The sequence below is a fragment of the Triticum aestivum genome, chromosome 7A (genome assembly GCF_018294505.1).
Source record: "Triticum aestivum cultivar Chinese Spring chromosome 7A, IWGSC CS RefSeq v2.1, whole genome shotgun sequence".
Lineage (NCBI taxonomy): Eukaryota > Viridiplantae > Streptophyta > Magnoliopsida > Poales > Poaceae > Triticum > Triticum aestivum.
In genome coordinates this window covers 455,239,749-455,260,826 of record NC_057812.1, presented here as the reverse complement: position 1 = coordinate 455,260,826, position 21,078 = coordinate 455,239,749, and the positions used below count along the sequence as shown (strand labels likewise).

Genomic DNA, 21,078 nt, shown 5'->3' with positions numbered 1-21,078 from the left:
AGCCACCACCACTGAAAGCCACTCATGTAAATAGAATAAAGATGAATACTTTTTGCAAAAGCAAGCGACTACAAGTTGAAGGGACTAGTTCTAACGCGTGTAGTATTAGCTCCTTCGTGTTGACCAATTCCACCAAGAACAATCCATGTGTGGAACAGGCCGAGCGGAATGAGGGAACGTGAGTAGGAGCTGCTCCAACATGACCTGCTGAAAGAAGTTAGGTGCATCCCTGGCGTGCAGCTTCTTGCACCCCTTCTCCATCTCTGCCTAGGCCGTTTACCCATGTGGCTTCTCAGGCACTACAGAGTTGAGGCCTTGAGGGTGCACGTTCACTCGGGGGAATAACACGGACTTCTGAACTGTTGCAGAACAAAAAAAATATACAGGCGATTCAGCCGCAAACTCCTCAAAATTGTAACAAGTCCAGCACATCACAGTGGCGATTATACAGGTAAAAACAAGTTCACAGAGAGGATACCGGGAGCCGTGGTCGTGCTGTGCTACTCGCCGAAGTTGGACGTCGTCATTAGAATTTTGAACTTCTAGGGGGCGGCTGCTGCTGCTTGATGAGGAACCAAAAACTGCCTCGCTGTTGTCGGTGTGGCCAGCATGGTAGGCGAAAGAAGAGTGCTTCTCGTGGCCCATGCACGCCACCAGGTCCTCGGCGCTGGCGAAGCTCATGGAGAAGACGTGGGTGAAGCCATGCGTGAGCGCCTCCTGGTTCAACACGTCTTTTCCCCTACAACCCAACACAAGGAGCAATCAACCTAACTCTAGATAGAAAAACTTCTGAATGGCGATGCCTAATCCTGATCTGTTGTTGCTCAATTAAAATCTGACATAGTTTTTGTTCACTGGTGCAGTAAAGATGTAGCAGACATTTTGAAGTGTACCGTGCAGTAAAGATGGAATCCCTTTTTTGGAACAAAACAAATGAAATGCAAATGCATACCACCCGAAGAATTTGACGGTGTCGAGCTCCCCGGCAAGCTTGGTGAGCTCCTCAATGATGTCGTCCACCACCACGCCCTCCTTGAACCTTACCAGGCACAGGTGCTTGAACTCCATGGCTCAACAAGTCACAAGTGCAAAGCTGCGCCAAGCTTTCTCCTCCAGTGGCTTTGCACTTTGCAGCGGATGCGTATCATCATGCCATGACGCTGGCCGTTTTATGGACAGGATGAGAGCTCTGCTTCGGTGTTGTCGGTGTGGACTTCTGAACTGTTGTAGAACAAAAAAATATACAGGCGATTCAGTCGCAAGCGCCTCAAAATTGTAACAAGTCCAGCACATCACAGTGGCGATTATACAGGTAAAAACAGGTTCACAGAGAGGATATTGGGGAGCCGTGGTTGTGCTGTGCTACTCGCCGGAGTTGGACGTCGCCATCAGAATTGAACTTCTAGGGGGGCGACGGCTGCTGCTTGATGAGGAACCAAAAATTGCCTCGCTGTTGCGGTGTGGCCAGCATGGCATGCGAGGTGGTCCGCGTCTACCTGCACGCGACGGGGGGAGTGGTGCCTGAGCTCTGCCAGCGGCATCCTCGGGGAGGCGGAGGGTGCAAATCGCAGGTGGGATCTCTACGGCACGTAACAAATACGAGATGCAGGCAGCGGCGCGGCGCAGGTCGTGTAGGAAGGAAGGGAAGGTCGAGCTGGAGGGGGAGGGGAGGCCGCGTCGGAGTGGCAGAGGTGGTCGGGGTGGAGGACGGCGGCGAAGGTGGTCGGGGTGGAGGGCGGCGCAGGAGGTGGTCGGGGTGGAGGGCGGTGCAGGAGGTGGTCGGGGCGGTGCCTGCGGTGGTCGTAGGCGGCGACGGAGGTCGTCGGGACTAGCGGGTTGTGCGGTGGTGGCGTCTGATTCAGGCGGAGGTCCAGCGGCGATGGGATCGGGGGAAGGCGGGGATCGGGATTGGTAAGTGGTGGGTCGATCTGTTCGGGTCGTGGGGATGAGGGTTTCTTTTTTCTTGTCCGTGGGTTCCGCAGTTCGGGAACATATCCACCAGGCTCTATATAGAGCACCGTGATCCAAATAACTATTATGATCCCAGGATCAGAATAGTGCTACTCTCTCTCTCTCTCTCTCTCTCTATATATATATATATATATATATATATATATATATGGTTGCTCGCCGTTGAGGCAACCACGGAGCGCTCTGCTCGCGTCCCTTTGCGTGCGCTCTGCCAACGGTTGGGCGTGTGCACAATCACATCAGGGGCCCCGTATGCATGCGGTTGCACAACGCACATTGCCACGCGATGCAGTTACGTGCGGCACACTGGAGTTACGTGTTGCAAATTAGAACTGCCATCAGGGCCTGCCGATATTCCTGGCCATTCGGCTTCCCCTTTAATTCCCGCGGCCATTATAACCTTAGTCTCTTCAACCTTTTGATCGCGCCCCACAACACAACAAGCACACCCACAACGACACATAGAGAGGGGATGTCCGGCGGCGCTCCAATGGAGTTCGGCGAGCATAGAGTGGAGACCCACGCAAGGGAGACAGATCTCCCGGTGGTGTACACCATTGACCCGGCCATGGTAGACGACTACATCAACAGCGTTGAGCAGTTGCTTGCTAGAGACAAGTACAAGGTGGTCGGCATCGACCTCAAGTACACCACCGGTCGTCCCGTCATAGATCAGAAGGTTGCCGTCGCCTAGTTGTGCGTGCGCCATCATGTCTTCATATACCGCTACTGCATGGCCACAGAGCCTTGCGACCGTTTCAATAGGTTTGTCAATAGCACTGACTACAAGTTCGCCATGGTGGATACCACCAATGATGTAAAAGCGCTCAGTGTTACGGGCTTGGCCTGCAAGAACCTTGTCGAAATCCATGACCACTACACGGTCTAGGGTAGCATGAAGAAGGACTCCCTGGTCAAACTCGCCTCAACCATCATCGACCCCTACTACGAAAAGATGAAGCAGGATGCCCGGAGAACAAGTCCCGTATCCTGGCACGGGGCCTAGATGCGGCAACTGGATGAACCTCTCCTCAGGTTTGCGACCAAGAGCGTGTACACATGCTACGAGATGCACATGCGGATCGTTGACATGAGGAAGTGCCTCATTACCCAAATCGACGAGCCCGGATCGAGCCACAAGCAGAGCAAGCAGTGTCACAAGAAGTAGATGATGATCAGATGATCACTTATGCTTGTTAATCATGCATGTAATATATAATTTACTTTATTGGTGTGTGGAAATGTCATGTGTGTAGTAGCCACCTATGTAATTATGCATGTAATAGTTTACTTTGGAGTGTGCAAATGCCATGGTTGTAGTAGCCACCTATGTAAGTGGATGTTTAATTTGGTTATGCAAGCATGTCCTTATAAGTGTGTGTATATATATGTTGTTGTTATGTATGGAATCCCATCGCACAACACACATGTCTTATTAGCAGCAACCGCCTGTGTTCTTATTGGTCTTCAGACACATTTCTGATTACAGACCTGTTTGTCGCGTATCACACACATCTTGTTAAGTTGAACCGTTTCTGTTCTCCTGTCTCAACGCAAACAGTTCATCCGAGTGAACTACATGCCGTATATCGCACACACCTTTGATTTGGCTGACCGTTTCTTTTGTGTTGCCTAATCACAAACAGTTCATCCGAGTGAACCGTATGTTGTGTATCGCACACGCCTCCATCTGGCTGCCCGTTTCTTTTGTTCCTCCTCATCACAAATAGTTCATTGAACTGAACCGTATGCCCTTCATTGCACACGCAACTAAAACCTGAACCGTGTTTGATGCATCCGTCATCACAAACATTTTACACATTTCTGACGGTCTTCATACAACACCGTTTGTGATTATGGCATCGCACACAGTTTCTCGAAGGGTCTCCGATCGTAGTGTCATGTTAGCAGCATCCTGCAGTAGTGTGTGATGTTTATCTTATTTGCATCTTATTTTGCTTAGAATGGCGGTAGCATTATAAGATGACCCCTTCACTAAATTTCAAGGTAAAAGTGTTCTCCCTGAGCATGCACCGTTGCTACAGTTCATCGTTTCGAGACACCACGTGATGATCGGGTGTGATACACTCTACGTTCACATACAACGGGTGTAAGACAGTTTTGCACATGCAGAATACTTGGGTTAAACTTGATGAGCCTAGCATGTACAGACATGGTCTCGGAACACTGGAGACTGAAAGGTAGAACATGAGTCATATAGTAGATATGTGCAACATAGAGATGTTCACCATTGACGACTACCCCATCTCACGTGATGATCGGACATGGGTTAGTTGATTTGGATCATGTATCACTTAGATAAACTTGAGGGATGTTTATTTAAGTGGGAGTTCATTAGTAATTTGATTAATTGAACTTAATTTATCATGGACTTAGTCTTGATAGTTTTGCATATTTATGTTATAGATCAATAGCTCGCATTTTAGCTCCCTTATTTTTGATATGCTCCTAGAGAAAACTAAGCTGAAAGATGATAGTAGCAATGATGTGGACGGGGGTCCAAGATCTGAGGATTATCCTCATTGTTGCACAGAATAATTATGTCCTTGATGCCCCGCAAGGTGACAGGCCTATTCTAGGAGCATATGTAGACGTTATGAACGTTTGACAAGCTCAATATGATGACTACTTGATAGTTTAGTGCGCCATGCTTTACGGCTTAGAATTGGGGCTTCAAAGACGTTTTGAACGCCATGGAACACATGAGATGTTCCAAGAGCTGAAATTGGTATTTCAGACTTATGCCCGTGTTGAGAGGTATGAGACCTCTGACAAGTACTTTACCCACAAGATGGAGGAGAATAACTCAGCCAGTGAGCATACACTCAGAATGTCTGGCTACTACAATCACTTGAATCAAGTGGGGGTTAATCTTACAGATAAGATAGTGATTGTCAGAGTTCTCTAGTCACCATCGCCAAGCTACTAGAACTTCATGATGAACTATAATATGCAAGGGATGACAAAAACAATTCCCAAGCTCTTCGCGATGCTGAAATCGACGAATGTAGAAATCAAGAAAGAGCATTAAATGTTGATGGTTAACAAGACCACTAGTTTCTAGAAAAGGGTAAAAGGGAAAGAAAGGGAACTTCAAGAAGAATGGCAAACAAGTTGCCGCTCCCATGAAGAAACCCAAAGCTAGACCCAAGCCTGAAACTGAGTGCTTCTACTGCAAAGGAAATGGTCACTGGAAGCGGAACTACCCCAAATACTTGGCGGATAAGAAGGATGGGAAAGTGACAAAGGTATATTCGATATCACTGGTACGCGTCGGGGCTATACAAACGGTTTTTAACCCCTTTCCATGATGGCATTTGGAAACGTCACCAAGTGAGTGTGGGCGATAGGGGGGTCCTTCCCACACGACACAGAAACCGTCGGGGATAGGCCCTCCTGGCACACAGGCTGGGGCAAAATGAGCTCGTGTGCGATCGGGCAAGGCATCGAAACCTAACCATTTCCGTTCTTATGTACATACCACACGGCGAATCCCGGAAAAACATTTCTGTTCTTATTTATATCACACATAGTCAATCCAAGGAATATTTTTTCGTTCTTATGTACATCCCACATAGTCAATCCAGGGAAAACATTTCTGTTCGTATGTATATCACACAGTCAATCCAAGGAATACGTTTCCGTTCTCATGTACATCCCACACAGTTGATGACCCACAAGTATAGGGGTTCTATCGCAGTCCTTTCGATAAGTAATAGTGTCGAACCCAACGAGGAGCAGAAGGAAATGATAAGCAGTTTTCAGTAAGGTGTTCTCTGCAAGCACTGAAATTATCGGTAACAGATAATTTTGTGAAAAGGTAATTTGTAACGGGTAACAAGTAATAAAAGTTAATAAGGTGCAACAAGATGGCCCAATCCTTTTTGTAGCAAAAGACAAGCCTAGACAAACTCTTATATAAAGTAAAGCGCTCCCGAGGACACATGGGAATTATCATCAAGCTAGTTTTCATCACGCTCATATGATTCGTGTTCGTTACTTTGATAATTTGATATGTGGGTGGATCGGTTCTTGGGTACTGTCCTTCCTTGGACAAGCATCCCACTTATGATTAACCCCTCTTGCAAGCACTCGCAACTACAAAAGAAGTATTAAGGTAAACCTAACCATAGCATGAAACATATGGATCCAAATCAGCCCCTTACGAAGCAACTCATAAACTAGGGTTTAAGCTTCTGTCACTCTAGCAACCCATGATCTACTTATTACTTCCCAATGCCTTCCCCTAGGCCCAAATAATGGTGAAGTGTCATGTAGTCGACGTTCACATGACACCACTAGAGGAGAGACAACATACATCTCATCAAAATCTCAAACGAATACCAAATTCACATGACTACTTATAGAAAGACTTCTCCCATGTCCTTAGGAACAAACGTAACTAATCACAAATCATATTCATGTTCATAATCAGAGGGGTATTAATATGCATAATGGATCTGAACATATGATCTTCCACCAAGTAAACCAACTAGCATCAACTACAAGGAGTAATCAACACTACTAGCAACCCACAGGTACCAATCTGAGGTTTTGAGACAAAGATTGGATACAAGAGATGAACTAGGGTTTGAGATGAGATGGTGCTGGTGAAGATGTTGATGGAGATTGACCCCCTACCAATGAGAGGTTCGATGGTCATGACGATGGTGATGATTCCCCCCTCCCGGAGGGATGTTTCCCTGGCAGAACAGCTCCGCTGGAGCCCTAGATTGGTTCCTCCAAGGTTCCGCCTCGTGGCGGCGGAGTTTCGTCCCATGAGCTTGCTTATGATTTTTTCTAGGGCAAAAGACTTCATATAGCAAAATATGGGCACCGGAGGCCTGCCAGGGGGGCCACGAGGCAGGGGGGCGCCCCCCACCCTCGTGGATGGTGGGTGGCCCCCCTCTGGTGCTTCCTTCGCCCAATATTTTTTATATATTATAAAACTGACTTCCGTGAAGTTTCAGGACTTTTGGAGTTGTGCAGAATAGGTCTCTAATATTGGCTCCTTTTCCAGCCCAGAATTCCTGCTATCGGCATTCTCCCTCTTCATGTAAACCTTGTAAAATAAGAGAGAATAGGCATAAGTATCGTGACATAAGCTTAGACCTCGCTTGTCCTCAAGCGAAAGCCGATATCAAAAAATATGTCCACATGTTTAGAGATAGAGGTGTCGATAAAATAAAATACAGACATGAGGGCATCATGATCATTCTTAGAACAACAACATATATATATATATTGTCATATGGTTTCTTATGCTAAAGTGTCAATTCATTCACAATTTCAAGTATGAATCAAAAACTTCATTGAAAACTAACAAACTATAATCTCAGTCATTGAAGCAATTGCAATTTATCATAACATCGGAAAGAGTCAATATAAGAGCTTTTCATCAAGTCCACATACTCAACTATCATTTAGTCTTTCACAATTGCTAACACTCATGCAATACTTATGGGTATGAAGTTTTAATCGGACACAGAGAAAGATAGGGGCTTATAGTTTTGCCTCCCAACCTTTTACCTCAAGGGTAATGTCAACAATAATAGTTCATGAAAACTCACATCCAATTAGCTATATATATCAGGATCTTTCCAACACACAGTGCTTGCCAAAGGATAAAATGTAAAAAGGAAAGGTGAAGATCACCATGACTCTTGTATGAAGTATAAGACAAGAATAAAAGATAGGCCCTTCGCAGAGGGAACCAGAGGTTTTCATGTGTTTTTATGGTTGGATGCATGAAATCTTAATGCAAAAGAACGTCACTTTATATTGCCACTTGTCATATGGACCTTTATTATGCAGTCCGTCGCTTTTATTTCTTCCACATCACAAGATTGTATAAAGCTTATTTTCTCCATACTAATAAATCATACATATTTAGAGATCAATTTTTATTGCTTGCAACAATGACAACTTACTTGAAGGATCTTACTCAATCCATAGGTAGATATGGTGGAAAAACTGGGTTTAAGGATATTTGGAAGCACAAGTAGTATCTCTACTTGGTGCAAGGAATTTGGCTAGCATGAGAGGTAAAGGCAAGCTCAACATGTTGGATGATCCATGACAATATAATTTATTTCAGATGTAAGAAAACATAACCCATTATGTTGTCTTCCTTGTCCAACGTCAAATTTTTAGCATGTCATATTTTAATGAGTGCTCACAATCATAAAATATGTCCAAGATAGTATATTTATATGTGAAAACCTCTCTTCCCTCAATATTCTTTCATGAATTGTTCAAGTGACCAATACAATTTTTGCTAACCTTCAATAAATTTACCACCTTTACTTCTTATATGTGAAGTCATCACTTCCCATGGGATAAGCATATGAAACATGTAAAATTTCAGATTTATTATATTCAATTCATTCAACCATTTACTCATAGGATATATGTGAAGCACGTGAATGAATAACAAACTACTCCGAAAGATATAAGTGAAGATCAATGAGTAGTTAAATAATTATTTAGCTATGTGAAGACTCTCACATTTAATAATTTCAGATCTTGATATTTTATTCAAACAACAAGAAAAACAAAATAAAATGACATTCTAAGAATAGCAAGTATCACGTGAAGAAGCAAAAACTTAGGATCAACCGATACTAACCGATAGTTGTCGAAGAATAAAGATGGGATGCCAACCGGGGCATCCCCAAGCTTAGACGCTTGAGACTTCTTGAAATATTATCTTGGGATGCCTTGGGCATCCCCAAGACTGAGCTTTCGTGTCTCCTTAATTCCTCTCATATCACGGTCTCCCTAAATCTCAAAAGCTTCATCCACACAAAACTCCACAAGGACTCGTGAGATAAGTTAGTATAAACCAATGCAAAAACCTTATCATACTCTACTGTAGAAAATCACTAAAACTATTATTCAACATTGCATACTAAATGCCTCTGCATATTTAATAGTCCTATCCTCAAATAAAATCATTAAAGAAGCAAACATATGCAAACAATGCAAACATAACAGCAATCTGCCTAAACAGGACAGTCTGTAAAGAATCCAGCAAGATACATACTTTCCTAGCTCCAAAAATTATGAAAGAAAATTCCCACTGTAAAAAATTTATCAGAGATTATTATGCAAAAGGTTTCAACATTTTATCACATTCTTACTTTTCTAGGGAATTTTTGCAACAGCGGTAAACTTTCTGTTTTCAAACAGCAACACGTATACTTGTAAAATAGGCATAGTAAAGGCTATCAATGCCACTTTTATTGAAATAAAAGATGCAAAACATTGTTTTAAATAACAGCAAGCAAATCCTAACAAAATAAATTGATGCTCCAAGCAAAACACATATCATGTGGTGAATAAAAATATAGCTCCAAGTAAAGTTACCGATGAACGAAGACGAAAGAGGGGATGCCTTCTGGGGCATCCCCAAGCTTAGGCTCTTGGTTGTCCTTGAATATTGCCTTGGGGTGCCTTGGTAATCCCCAGTCTGAGCCTATTGGCACTCCTTATTCCATAGTCCATCGAATCTTTACCCAAAACTTGAAAACTTCACAACACAAAACTTAACAGAAAACTCGTAATCTCCGTTAGTATAAGAAAATAAATCACCACTTAGGTACTGTTGTGAACTAATTCTAAATTCATATTGGTGTAATATCTACTGTATTCCAACTCATCTATGGTTCATACCCTCCGATACTACTCATAGATTCATCAAAATAAGCAAACAACAATAGAAAACAGAATCTGTCAAAAACATAACAGTCTGTAGTAATATGGATCAAACGTATACTTATGGAACCCCAAAAATTCTAAATGGACGTGAGGAATTTATCTATTAATCATATGAAAAAAGAATCAACTAAGTAGCACTCTCCAGTAAAACATATCATCTAATCTCGTGAGCGCTAAAGTTTCTGTTTTTTACAGCAAGATCGCAAAGACTTTCCCCAAGTCTTCCCAAAGGTTCTACTTGGCACAAACACTAATTAAAACATAAAACCACATCTAACCATAGGCTAGATAGATTATTTACTGCTAAACAGGAGCAAAAAGCAAGGAACAAAAATAAAATTGGGTTGCCTCTCAACAAGCGCTAATGTTTAACGCCCCTAGCTAGGCATGATGATTTCAATGATGCTCACATAAAAGATAAGAATTGAAATATAAAGAGAGCATCATGAAGAATATGACTAGCACATTTAAGTCTAACCCACTTCCTATGCATAGGATTTTGTGAGCAAACAACTTATGGGAACAATAATCAACTAGCATAGGAAGGCAAAACAGGCATAACTTCAAAACTTTAAGCACATAGAGAGGAAACTTGATATTATTGAAATTCCTACAAGAACATATTCCTCCCTCATAATATTTTTCAGTAGCTTCATGAATGAATTCAACAATATAACTATCACATAAAGCATTCTTTTCATGATCTACAAGCATAGGAATTTTATTACTCTCCACATAAGCAGAATTCTTCTCATTCGGAATAGTGGGAGTATCATAAGAAACTCGAATACTAAAATTGTTTCCATATTAAAAGAGTAATGTTCAGTAAAGGGGTAATCATAATCATGAAAAGTTTTATAAATATAATCATCATTACTTTTTATAGCATAAGTATCATCACAATAATCATCATAAGTAGCAACTTTGTTCTCATCATAATCAATTGAAACCTCTTCCAAGATAGTGGAATCATTACTAAATAAAGTCATGACCTCTCAAAATCCACTTTCATAATTATCACAATAAGATGCAACATCCTCCAAAATAGTGGGATCATTACTTCCTAAAGTTGACACTCTTCCGAACCCACTTTCATCAATATAATCATCATAAGTAGGAGGCATGTTATCATCATAACAAATTTGCATATCAAAACTTGGGAGGCTAGAAATACCATCTTCATTAAACATAGCATCCCCAAGATTGGGACAAACATTAATTGCAGCAAATATATTCTCAAACATGTCATTCTCATCAAACATAGCATCCCCAAGCTTGGGCCTTTTCATATCATAAGCATAATCACTCTCATCATTAATAGTATGGCTAGCACCAATAGTATAGCAATTATCATCATCACAATGAGTAATAGGGGCAACATCATTTGGGAGGGATACCTTTTCACCTTTACTTCTCCGTCTTTTCTTTTTCTTCTTCACATTATGTGTGGGTTAAATCCTCTTTTTGGAGCTCCTTATTGATGAGATTGGTTGAATAGAAGGCTCCTCCTCGTTACCTGATTCATCATAAGAAATAATAGGAGGATATTAGGAAGTATCTCCCCTTTCATTAGTATTCTCTTCATCCTCTATTTGTTTTCTTTTCTTTATGTAATTGGCAATATAAGGATTGTCAATGCAATTCACCGCACAATACATAAAAATTTCTTCTAGATCAATATCGAGGAATTTCTCAAGGTTATATTCTGGAATATGCTTAGTTATACGTTTCATTTATTCATAACCCAAAAGCAAACTCAGTTCATTATGATGTGCAAGGGAAATCAAATCATCACAATTTTTGGACACGATACGATCATGAAACAATTTGCATTGGAGATTTAAATGACCATGTTCACTACAAAGTTCACAAGTATGGCGAAGAAATTTTAAATTTTCAGCACAAACATCTAGCCTCTCTTGCAACCATTTGGTTTCTAAATACTTATGCCTCTTGCAAAATCTATCTTCCCTATTTGGTGTGTACTTGCAAACTCTATGCACTCCACAAAAGTTGACATGCTTATAAGAGACATTTTCATCATGACTAGTGCAATCATCATTAGTACTATGGATATTCAAGGAGTTCATACTAACAACATTGCAATCATGCTCATCATTCAAAGATTTAGTGCCAAGCATTTTAGAGACTTCTTCTTCTAGCACTTGAGCACAATTTTCCTTTCCATCATTCTCATGAAAGATATTAAAAAGATGAAGCGTATGAGGCAAACTCAGTTCCATTTTTTTGTAATTTTCTTTTATAAACTAAACTAGTGATAAAACAAGAAACTAAAAAATTCGATTGCAAGATCTAAAGATATACCTTCAAGCACTCACCTCCCTGGCAACGGTGCCAGAAACTGAGCTTGATGTGTACTACACAACCTTCTTCTTGTAGACGTTGTTGGGCCTCCAAGTGCAGAGGTTTGTAGGACAGTAGAAAATTTCCCTCAAGTGGATGACCCAAGGTTTATCAATCCGTGGGAGGCGTAGGTTGAAGATGGTCTCTCTCAAACAACCCTGCAACCAAATAACAAAGAGTCTCTTGTGTCCCCAACACACCCAATACAATGGTAAATTGTATAGGTGCACTAGTTTGGCGAAGAGATGGTGATACAAGTGCAATATGGATGATAGATACGAGTATTTGTAATCTGAAAATATAAAAACAGCAAGGTACCTAATGATAAAAGTGAGCGTAAACGATATTGCAATGCTAGGAAACAAGGCCTAGGGTTCATATTTTCACTAGTGCAAGTTCTCTCAACAATAATAACATAATTCGATCATATAACTATCCCTCAACATGCAGCAAAGAGTCACTCCAAAGTCACTAATAGCAGAGAACAAACGAAGAGATTATGGTAGGGTACGGAACCACCTCAAAGTTATCCTTTCTGATCGATCTATTCAAGAGTCCGTAGTAAAATAACATGAAGGTATTCTTTCCGTTCGATCTATCATAGAGTTCGTACTAGAATAACACCTTAAGATACAAATCAACCAAAACCCTAATGTCACCTAGATACTCCAATGTCACCTCAAGTATCCGTGGGTATGATTATACGATATGCATCACACAATCTCAGATTCATCTATTCAACCAACACAAAGAACTTCAAAGAGTGCCCCAAAGTTTCTACCGGAGAGTCAAGACGAAAACGTGTGCCAACCCCTATGCATTCGCAAGTTGATCACCAAAACATACATCAAGTGGATCACGTGATATCCCATTGTCTCCATAGATAAGCACATGCAAGACATACATCAAGTGTTCTCAAATCCTTAAAGACTCAATCCGATAAGATCACTTCAAAGGGAAAACTCAATCCATTACAAGAGAGTAGAGGGGGAGAAACATCATAAGATCCAACTATAATAGCGAAGCTCACGATACATCAAGATTGTACCATCTCAAGAACACGAGAGAGAGAGAGATCAAACACATAGCTACTGGTACATACCCTCAGCCCTAGGGTGAACTACTCCCTCCTCGTCATGGAGAGCGCCAGGATGATGAAGATGGCCACCGGTGAGGGATCCCCCCTCGGCAGGGTGCCGGAACGGGTCTAGATTGGTTTTCGGTGGCTATAGAGGCTTGCGGTGGCGGAACTCCCGATCTATTATGCTCCTCGATGTTTTTAGGGTATATGGACATATATAGGCAAAAGAAGTCGGTCAGGGGAGCCACGAGGGGCCCACGAGGGTGGGGGGCGCGCCCAGGGGGTAGGGCACGCCTCCCTGCCTCGTGGCTTCCTCGAAGGTTCCCTGACGTCTACTCCAAGTCTCCTGGATTGCTTCCGTTCAAAAAATAACTCCCTCGAAGGTTTCATTCCGTTTGGACTCCATTTGATATTCCTTTTCTTTTAAACACTGAAATAGGCAAGAAAACAACAATTTGGGCTGGGCCTCCGGTTAATAGGTTAGTCCCAAAAATAATATAAAAGTGTTTAGTAAAGCCCATAAACATCTAAAACAGATAATATAATAGCATGAATACTTCATAAATTATAGATACGTTGGAGACGTATTAGAGGCCACGTGCCCGCTCAGGTGGTCCAAGTGCTCCATTACCTTTAGCTCGTCTGACTAGCTCAAGTGGGAGACAACCGCTGGCGCCTTACCGATGCTCTGCCTACCCATCATCAGCAATGTCCAAGTCACCAAGACCCTCATCGACGGTGGTGCAGGGCTCATTGTCCTGCCCGTCGAGACGTTCGATCGCCTCCAAGTGCCATACGATCAGCTACAACCTACCAAGCCCTTCTCAGGAGTGACCGACGGCTCCACCACCCCGATAGGGCAGGTCCACCTCCCCGTCACATTCGGCCAGCGCGACAATTACTGCACCAAGCTCATCAACTTCAACATCGCCCACATCCGTCTGCCGTACAACACCATCCTTGGGTACCCAACCCTGGCCAAGTTTATGGTGGTGGCCCATCACGGCTACAACGTCCTCAAGATGCCACGGACTGGAGGCGTCAACTCGATCGCCTGCGAGGAAAGATAAGAGGTGTGATCCCTCGAGCGCGTGTACCAAGCTGCAGCGGTCGAAGACCCCGACAACGAAGGCACCCTGTACCCTCCTGAGGCCAACCCCAAGAAGAAGAAGAAGAAGAAGCTACTCCACCAAGGGCCTTAGGAAAGTGGCGTTTCTAGTGGCGCCACCTCAGGATCTGCGCCCGCAGCTAGGGCGCCTCCTTCCCTCACATAGGAAGGCATGCCTGGCGCCCTCCTCAGGCTGGGCTCGGGGGCTCTCTTCTGGAGGATCTCAGACCTGGCCAACGTCATGAGGGAGGCGCTCGGGCACCACGTGGATGCGTGCTTCGCTGCATGTTTCCTCCAAGAGGGCACAGGGCACAGAGCGCCTAGTGCTCAGGAGTTCATCACCAAGGTGACTGAGGAGCTTCAGGAAGCAAGAGCCATGCGCGGCGACCGCTGCCCACCACTTGGCGTAGCTCCCCATCCTGGCGAGGACGGCGGGCTACGCATCTGCGTCGACATTCCAGGGCTCAATAGGGCTGCATCTCAGGGGCGCTTCTAGCCATCGAGTGTTAGACGGTGCGAGGGTCCCCCTCACAGCTACGTTCGCATGCCTTTCGACCTACCGAATGCGGCTGTCACCTTCTAGCGCCACCTGTGGAGCATTCTAGTGGCTGAGGAGGCCAGGCACCATGCAGTCCTGGCAGAGATGGTGACGATTCTTCAAAACCACCCGAGCCCCCAGAGCCTCCTGAGGCTCAGGGCCCTGGTGGCTCGTGAGGAGCAACCTCCCCAGCAGACATCTTCACCTACTTCAACACCTCTTCAGCGACAGTACCAGGTGACTCTTTCCGGTTCGTTCAGCTGGGGGCGCCCCTCGGGCTGCATCATCCCCAGGTTGCATGGGCATGTCCCTGCGATGTGTATCCTTTTGCATCTTTAGCTTACTCTGTTGGGAGCGCCTCACGGGCTGCATCATCCCCAGGCCGCTCGGGTCCGTCCCAGTGGCAAGTATCGTTCTTGCATCTATCTGAACTAGCTTGCCCTCTTGCATGGATTACCTTATGATTATCACCTGCCTGTCCAGTACTTCGATACCATGAACGTTGCACGCCCTTGCAAGCCTGCCCATGACCGCCTCATGATTAAGGACTGGCACGACGTATGTGCTCGGGTCCGTCCCTGCAACGTCGCCAAACCCAAGAGGCTGAGCTCTGGCTCGTGGGCTCGCTCCCGTGTACGTGACCTCCCATGGACCTTGGTGCCTTGTTCTTGCATGAGCTAATCGCGGATGGACATGACAGGGCGCGTGACCCGGTGCCTCGCCACCATGGGAGCCGCACGCCGGTCGTCTTTCTTCAGGATTCTTCACATGAGAAGACTAGGCATGACGTCTGTGCTCGGGTCCGTCCCTGCAGCATCGATAAACCCAACGACTGAGCTCTGTCTGGCGGGCCGGCCCCGTTCACATCACCTCCTGGAGTCGTTGGTGTTTGGCGTTCTCATGTGATCGCCTCAGGAGATTCGTCCGGCGCAAGTTGCCTAACCATCTCCCAGGGCCACCACAGCCATCAAGAATCAAGACCAGGCGCAACCCACCTTGAGGTAGGGCCTCGTGAGTCCCGTGCTGGCTCATGAGTGCCCAAACACACCTCGTCTAGCCCTGCCATGCAAGCCACATGTCAGGGCGGGGTTGTACATGCCTCGGGGGCTCCACTCAGAGGGAGCCCTCACCCATGCACCAGTGGAAGCACCATGCTCCACGCTGGCAGTCGACATGGTCGAGGAGCGGCTATGCCCATGCAAGTACGAAAGCACTATGCTCCGCGCTGGTGATAAACAACAGAGGGCGGCCCCATGGCCGTACCAACCTCAGGGAGCCTCCGGACTCAGTGTCCAGCCTCGTCGCAACACTTCCCCTCAGGAGGGTCGCGCGAGGGGGCTGGGCACGGGGGCTATGCTCGGGTCACACCCGAGCATACGCCACCCTGCCAGGTCCCTCGGACCTGGTCGTTATGCATCCCTCCCGAGCAGAGCCTCGGCGGAGGAAAAGGTATGAAGGCTATTTGGACGTCAAGAGGGACTCCTGAGCATCAAGACTCACGAGCCTAACTGGCCACGTAGCCCCTCACCCATTGGCCCCGTCCTGGCGATCTGGACGGCCCAATGGCAGCTGTGGTACACGCGTGGCTGGGCCCTGCCGACGTAGAACGCTAAGGCCTAGTTTCGCAGCTCCTCCCCGTAGGTTGTTTGCGTGTCAAGGGGACTCCTGAGCATCACGACTCAGGAGCCTAACTGGCCACGTAGCCCCTCACCCCTTGGCTCCGTCCTGGTGATCTAGACGGCCCAGTGGCGGCTGAGGTACGTGTGGGGTTGGGCCCCGCCAACGTAGAACATCAAGCAAACGGGAAGGAAATCACGAAACATTAGCAAAATATTACAAGACATATTGTTCTTTAAACACCAAACAGAAGTTTTGACGCCTCCACGAGGCACGTTTCATATCACAGGAAAAGTAAAAATGGGACGGAGCACCATCGTTTACCACCAAGCCTCCTCTTCAGCCTTGGGCACCGTCGTCAGGAAGCGCCCTCCTGTCGGCAGCGTCACCGTCACCTGTATCGTCGGCCTTGGTCGCAGGACCAGTGGAACCATCGGCCGGAGGTGCGGGGTCGATGGCAAGGAACTTCTTCAATAAGGCCTCCACCTGGCCCTTCACGGCTTCGGCAGCAGCCGCGCAGCGCTCTTCATCCACAGGCTCGAGCAGGACACCAAGGTCGGCATTAGGATCGCGATGAAGGTGTCTGAGGACGCGCGTTAGGGCCGATGAGGAGAGCGCCCGTGCTCCCCCTCCACCATGGGGCCGATTCTGTTGATGACACCCTCAAGCGTCGTGGCAAGCTGAGGAAGTAGCTGGACGGGACCTTCGTCATCAGTCACCAACGGTTTTCTCGTAGAGCTCCTATAGTGCCTCACGGGACCTCTCCTCAAGAGATTTGAAGGCCGCGCGATCCTCAGCAAGAACCTTCGCCTTGGTTTCCAGCAGGACCTTCTCCGCCCCCACCTTCTTCTCCAGCTTCTCCAGGTGGTCGCGTTCCACGGCCTGCGCCTGCGCCAGCCGCTCTAGCTCAGCATCGCGGACGACGACCGCTTCTTCTCGAGCCTTCAACTTCTCCTCCCATGCCTCGTGCTGGCGAGCCGCGGCAGCGTGCTCCTTGCACAGGTTCTCCAGCTCGCCCTTCAACGCCGCCTCGCGGGCAGCCACGTCCAGATCGACGGCCCACTTACCCTCCTCGGAAGCTACCACAGCCTGAGCCCAGGCCGCCCTCACGGACGTGTCGGATCGCAGCCACCCCGCAATCAACTCCAGGTGCCCTGACGCGAGGCGACGATCGGTGCCCTGAAGATCGCCCCAAAGCTGGGTCAGCATGGAAAGAGCCTCCTCTAGAGCATCAGGTGAAGCAGAAGGATCACGGCCCTGTGGCATGATGGGATGAGGAGAAGATAGTGTCGTCGCCAGGGCTTGCGAGTTGGTGGCGGCAGAAGGAGCTGGGGGCTCTTGGGCCCTTGGGACCTTGACAGCCAAGCCGGAAGCTGGTGCCTCCAAAGCCGACTTGGCTGTGGAGGTCGCCTTCTCCCGAGATCGGTCCTCCGGGCCTCGCGAGGATGACCGGGCCGGCGAGGCGCGAGTGCCTTCAATACTCTCCCACGCCAGGGGAGGCACGATCGTGGAAGGCTGTTGGGTCCTAGGGGGCGTGGCCACTCCCTCTCTCTTCTTCTTCGCCGCCAGTGTTGGCCTGGTGGCGCAAAGGAAAAGCGTCAAGAAGCAGCGACAGGAGCAGGAACAGAATCAAGACAAAGCACTTACTAGTCCACGATGGCGTAATCTCTCGGCCTCTTCTAAAGCACGAAGTCAAAGACTTCGCAGCCTAGGGCGCCAGCATGCGAGCCCCTGGAGCAGAGGAGGCCGCGGTAGCTGGCCCTGCGGCAGCACCAGCTGGCATCAAGGCAGGAGCACCACCTCGGGAGATCAGCAACGACCTGCTCTTCATCGGAACCCCTGTCGACGACTTCTTCGGGAGGGGGGTGACCTTGGACCTCGTGGTGATCCCACCAAGGGGCAGGGCCTACCTCACTGGATGGTCGTCGTCGTCGTCAGGGAAGGCGCGGAGGAGATCTGTCATGCGCAGAGGGGAAGTCTCCCTTGCCCCCTCCTGGGTCACCTCCGAGTCCGGCTCCTCCTCATCATCAGAGTTACCGGAGGACAGCTCCACTGGGGCCTCGGCGAGCGCCGGCGGCACGGGCCCATACTCGTTGAAGATGGGCATGGCGGAAACAATCTCTACCCTGTCAGCGTGGCGGTACAACGGGAGATGCGAGTCCGGCGAGAACTCCTGGTCCTCCCCGACCAGGAGGCGCAGGGCCGCATCCAGCTCCTAGTCGGACAAAGAGTCAGGGCGCAGGTGGAGATCGTCCCCTCGTCCTCGAGCTTCCACAAGGGGCGTGAATGCGCCTAGAGCGGGGCCAGGAACTGCGCTAGGAACTCCTTGAGTATCATGGCCCCCGTCAGCTTCTGCGCCTTCGGATCATCAGGCTTCAAGTTAGCGGCCATCTTCTCCAGCACTTGCTTCGCCTGGGGGTCGGCGAGCTTCGCGCTGAGCCAGCCCTCGTGAGAAGAAGGCAACCCTGTCGGCAGCGACAACCGGGGGTAGGAGCACTTGGCATCCATGAGGACCCATTTGTTCCTGAAGCCCTTGGCCTTCTTCCCCGCCTCCGAGATCGCGTTGGTACCATTGGCTGCGATGAAATTGGCGCACCCCGAGTAGTGGCCATCCTTGACCTGAAGGTAGAAGAAGTGGCGCAGCAGCATCATGGACGACATCACCCCCACAAATGCCTCGTAGTAGAAGGCAAAAATCGACAGGAGGAGAACGGAGTTGGGATGGAGGTGGAGAGCGTGGAGGTTGTAGTGGCTGAGCACAACATAGAAGAAATCGGAAAAGGGCGGGACCAACCCCGCGGACACACTATTCAAGAAGAAAGGACGAAAGGTGCTACCCGGAGCCTTAGGTTTGGCGGAGCCAGCCCGTAGCGCCACCCCCCTTCCTTCGTCGTCGTCGCCCACCGTTATCTAGCGCGCGGCGGCAAGCTTTTCCTCTGAAACAGTGGGTGCGCTCAAGGCCAGCTCGTACCAGGTGGGTGAGCGCGAGGCCTTAGTCTTGTCGGGCGCCATCAGATGCGAGCTCGGGGAGGATTTCCGGCAGATTGGGGTCTCTTGGGGCGAGAAGGAGAAAGGGGATCTGGAGCAAGGCAAAGGAAGACAATGAAGGCTCTGCGGCGCGCGCCAGCCTTTTGTTAGTTGAGGAAAGTTACCAAGGCAGCATGGGGAAGCGAAGACGCCCACGTCCTGTCAATCGCCATGCGTCAATCAAGGCCATAGGCAGTTGGGGCCCGCGGTGCTTTGCACTTGCCCTTTGGCTTCGCCTCGAAGCCAAGTCCGAGCGTGCCTTGGGCCCGGGGGCTACTGTTGGCGTCCGGGGAACGAGGGTACCCAGACTTGCCTGCCTGCAGCCCATGGCATGGCTCTACCGGCGGCCCGGTATGGCCCATCTTCATCAGCAACCACTCAAGACCCTCGCGAGGGGCCAAGCCTCGTGAGGCGTACGACACATGACCTCCTCAGGGGAAGCCTCACTAGGCTGGCTCTCAAGGAGCGGAGATATCAAGGCGGGGGCACCTCACGAGGTTCGCGTGACATAAGCCGTGACGACCGGAGCCAGGCAGGCGCCAGCGGGCGTAGAGTGCCAGTTTCCTCTTTGGTGTTAAATAAGCAGGAGCAGGCGAGGAGTCCCGAGGCATCAGGCAAAGGTTTCCATATCGGTGCAACAAGACCAAGACCAGCAGGACGGCAGGACAGAGGTCACCGCGGAGCCCACAACAGCATCACCCCACCAAAGCCTTTGGCAGGCGAAGACCACCTTTTGTCAGGATAACTTGTACTAGTTGTCTCCCTTCAAAATTGGCCGTTGTGGGATCCCTTCCCACCTAACATTTGGGAAGAGGACCAGGGCCTCTATAAATAGGGCTAGCCACCACCATAGCGAGGGATGGATCATTCATACCATCCTCAGACACACCAGCTATCGAGCTCAAGAACACCTCTCCTTAGGAGGCTGTTAATCCACTATATTAATTCATCCTCAGCCCACGAGGCAATCCACCACATCACACTAGAGTATGGTGTTACACCACAACGGTGGCCCAAACCAGTATTAAACCCCGTGTCTCTTGTTCCTTGGGTTCGGCGAGCTAGGCCTTGAGATCATTGCGAGAGCGAGCTAGGAAGAGAGAGATCTTCGTGTGCACCCCAGAGTTCGAACCTCAAGGGTTTGCCGAAACCCCAAATCCAACAATCTTCCCATGAGTCCTTGATCTTGATCGTACACATTTGCGTGTATGATTGAATCAAGGGCGTCAAAAGTTGGTATCAGAGCCGACTGCCTGTAGGAATTCCCCTTTCCAACTCCTTGGCCGAAGTTGAGTCCAGTCACTGAAAAACTTTTACTAACATGGCTGTGTGTCTTACGGGCCCACATCGCCATTGAGTGGTATTAGGATCTTTTACTCCTCATTTATACTCTGGGACTCTGATCTCTCTTCCATTCGATTTAAATGAATTTACTAAATCTAACATTAGGATCCCGTGATCACATTCACCCCAAAGTTGGATAAGCCATAGTTATTCCTTAGAATAGTATCTTGAATAGTACACACACTGTCCTGTTGACTACTATGTGGTATCCATCGTACCTCTTTCATTATGCATGTTTGATCATGAATGCTCCTTTGTCTTTACAAATGCTCGATGCTGAATTACCCC

The 21,078-nt window shown here is 47.8% G+C and overlaps 1 protein-coding gene across 1 annotated transcript; it reads right to left on the bottom strand.

The window, feature by feature from the left end:
* Positions 1–276: 276 nt before the first annotated feature.
* Positions 277–1,068, bottom strand: LOC123153391 (uncharacterized). Its single transcript, XM_044572536.1, has 3 exons — positions 953–1,068; positions 450–739; positions 277–359 (listed from the first exon to the last, which is right to left on the bottom strand). The coding sequence occupies exons 1-3, from the start codon at positions 1,066–1,068 to the stop codon at positions 277–279; spliced, it is 489 nt and encodes a 162-aa protein (XP_044428471.1).
* Positions 1,069–21,078: the final 20,010 nt, after the last annotated feature.

Coding starts and splice junctions, on each gene's coding strand:
- LOC123153391 (XM_044572536.1), bottom strand. CDS start 1,068: ATGGAGTTCAAGCACCTGTGCCTGGTAAGGTTCAAGGAGGGCGTGGTG. Junction 740..952: donor ACCGTCAAATTCTTCGGGTG/GTATGCATTTGC, acceptor GTTGGGTTGTAG/GGGAAAAGACGTGTTGAACC. Junction 360..449: donor CTGTGAACTTGTTTTTACCT/GTATAATCGCCA, acceptor GTTCTGCAACAG/TTCAGAAGTCCGTGTTATTC.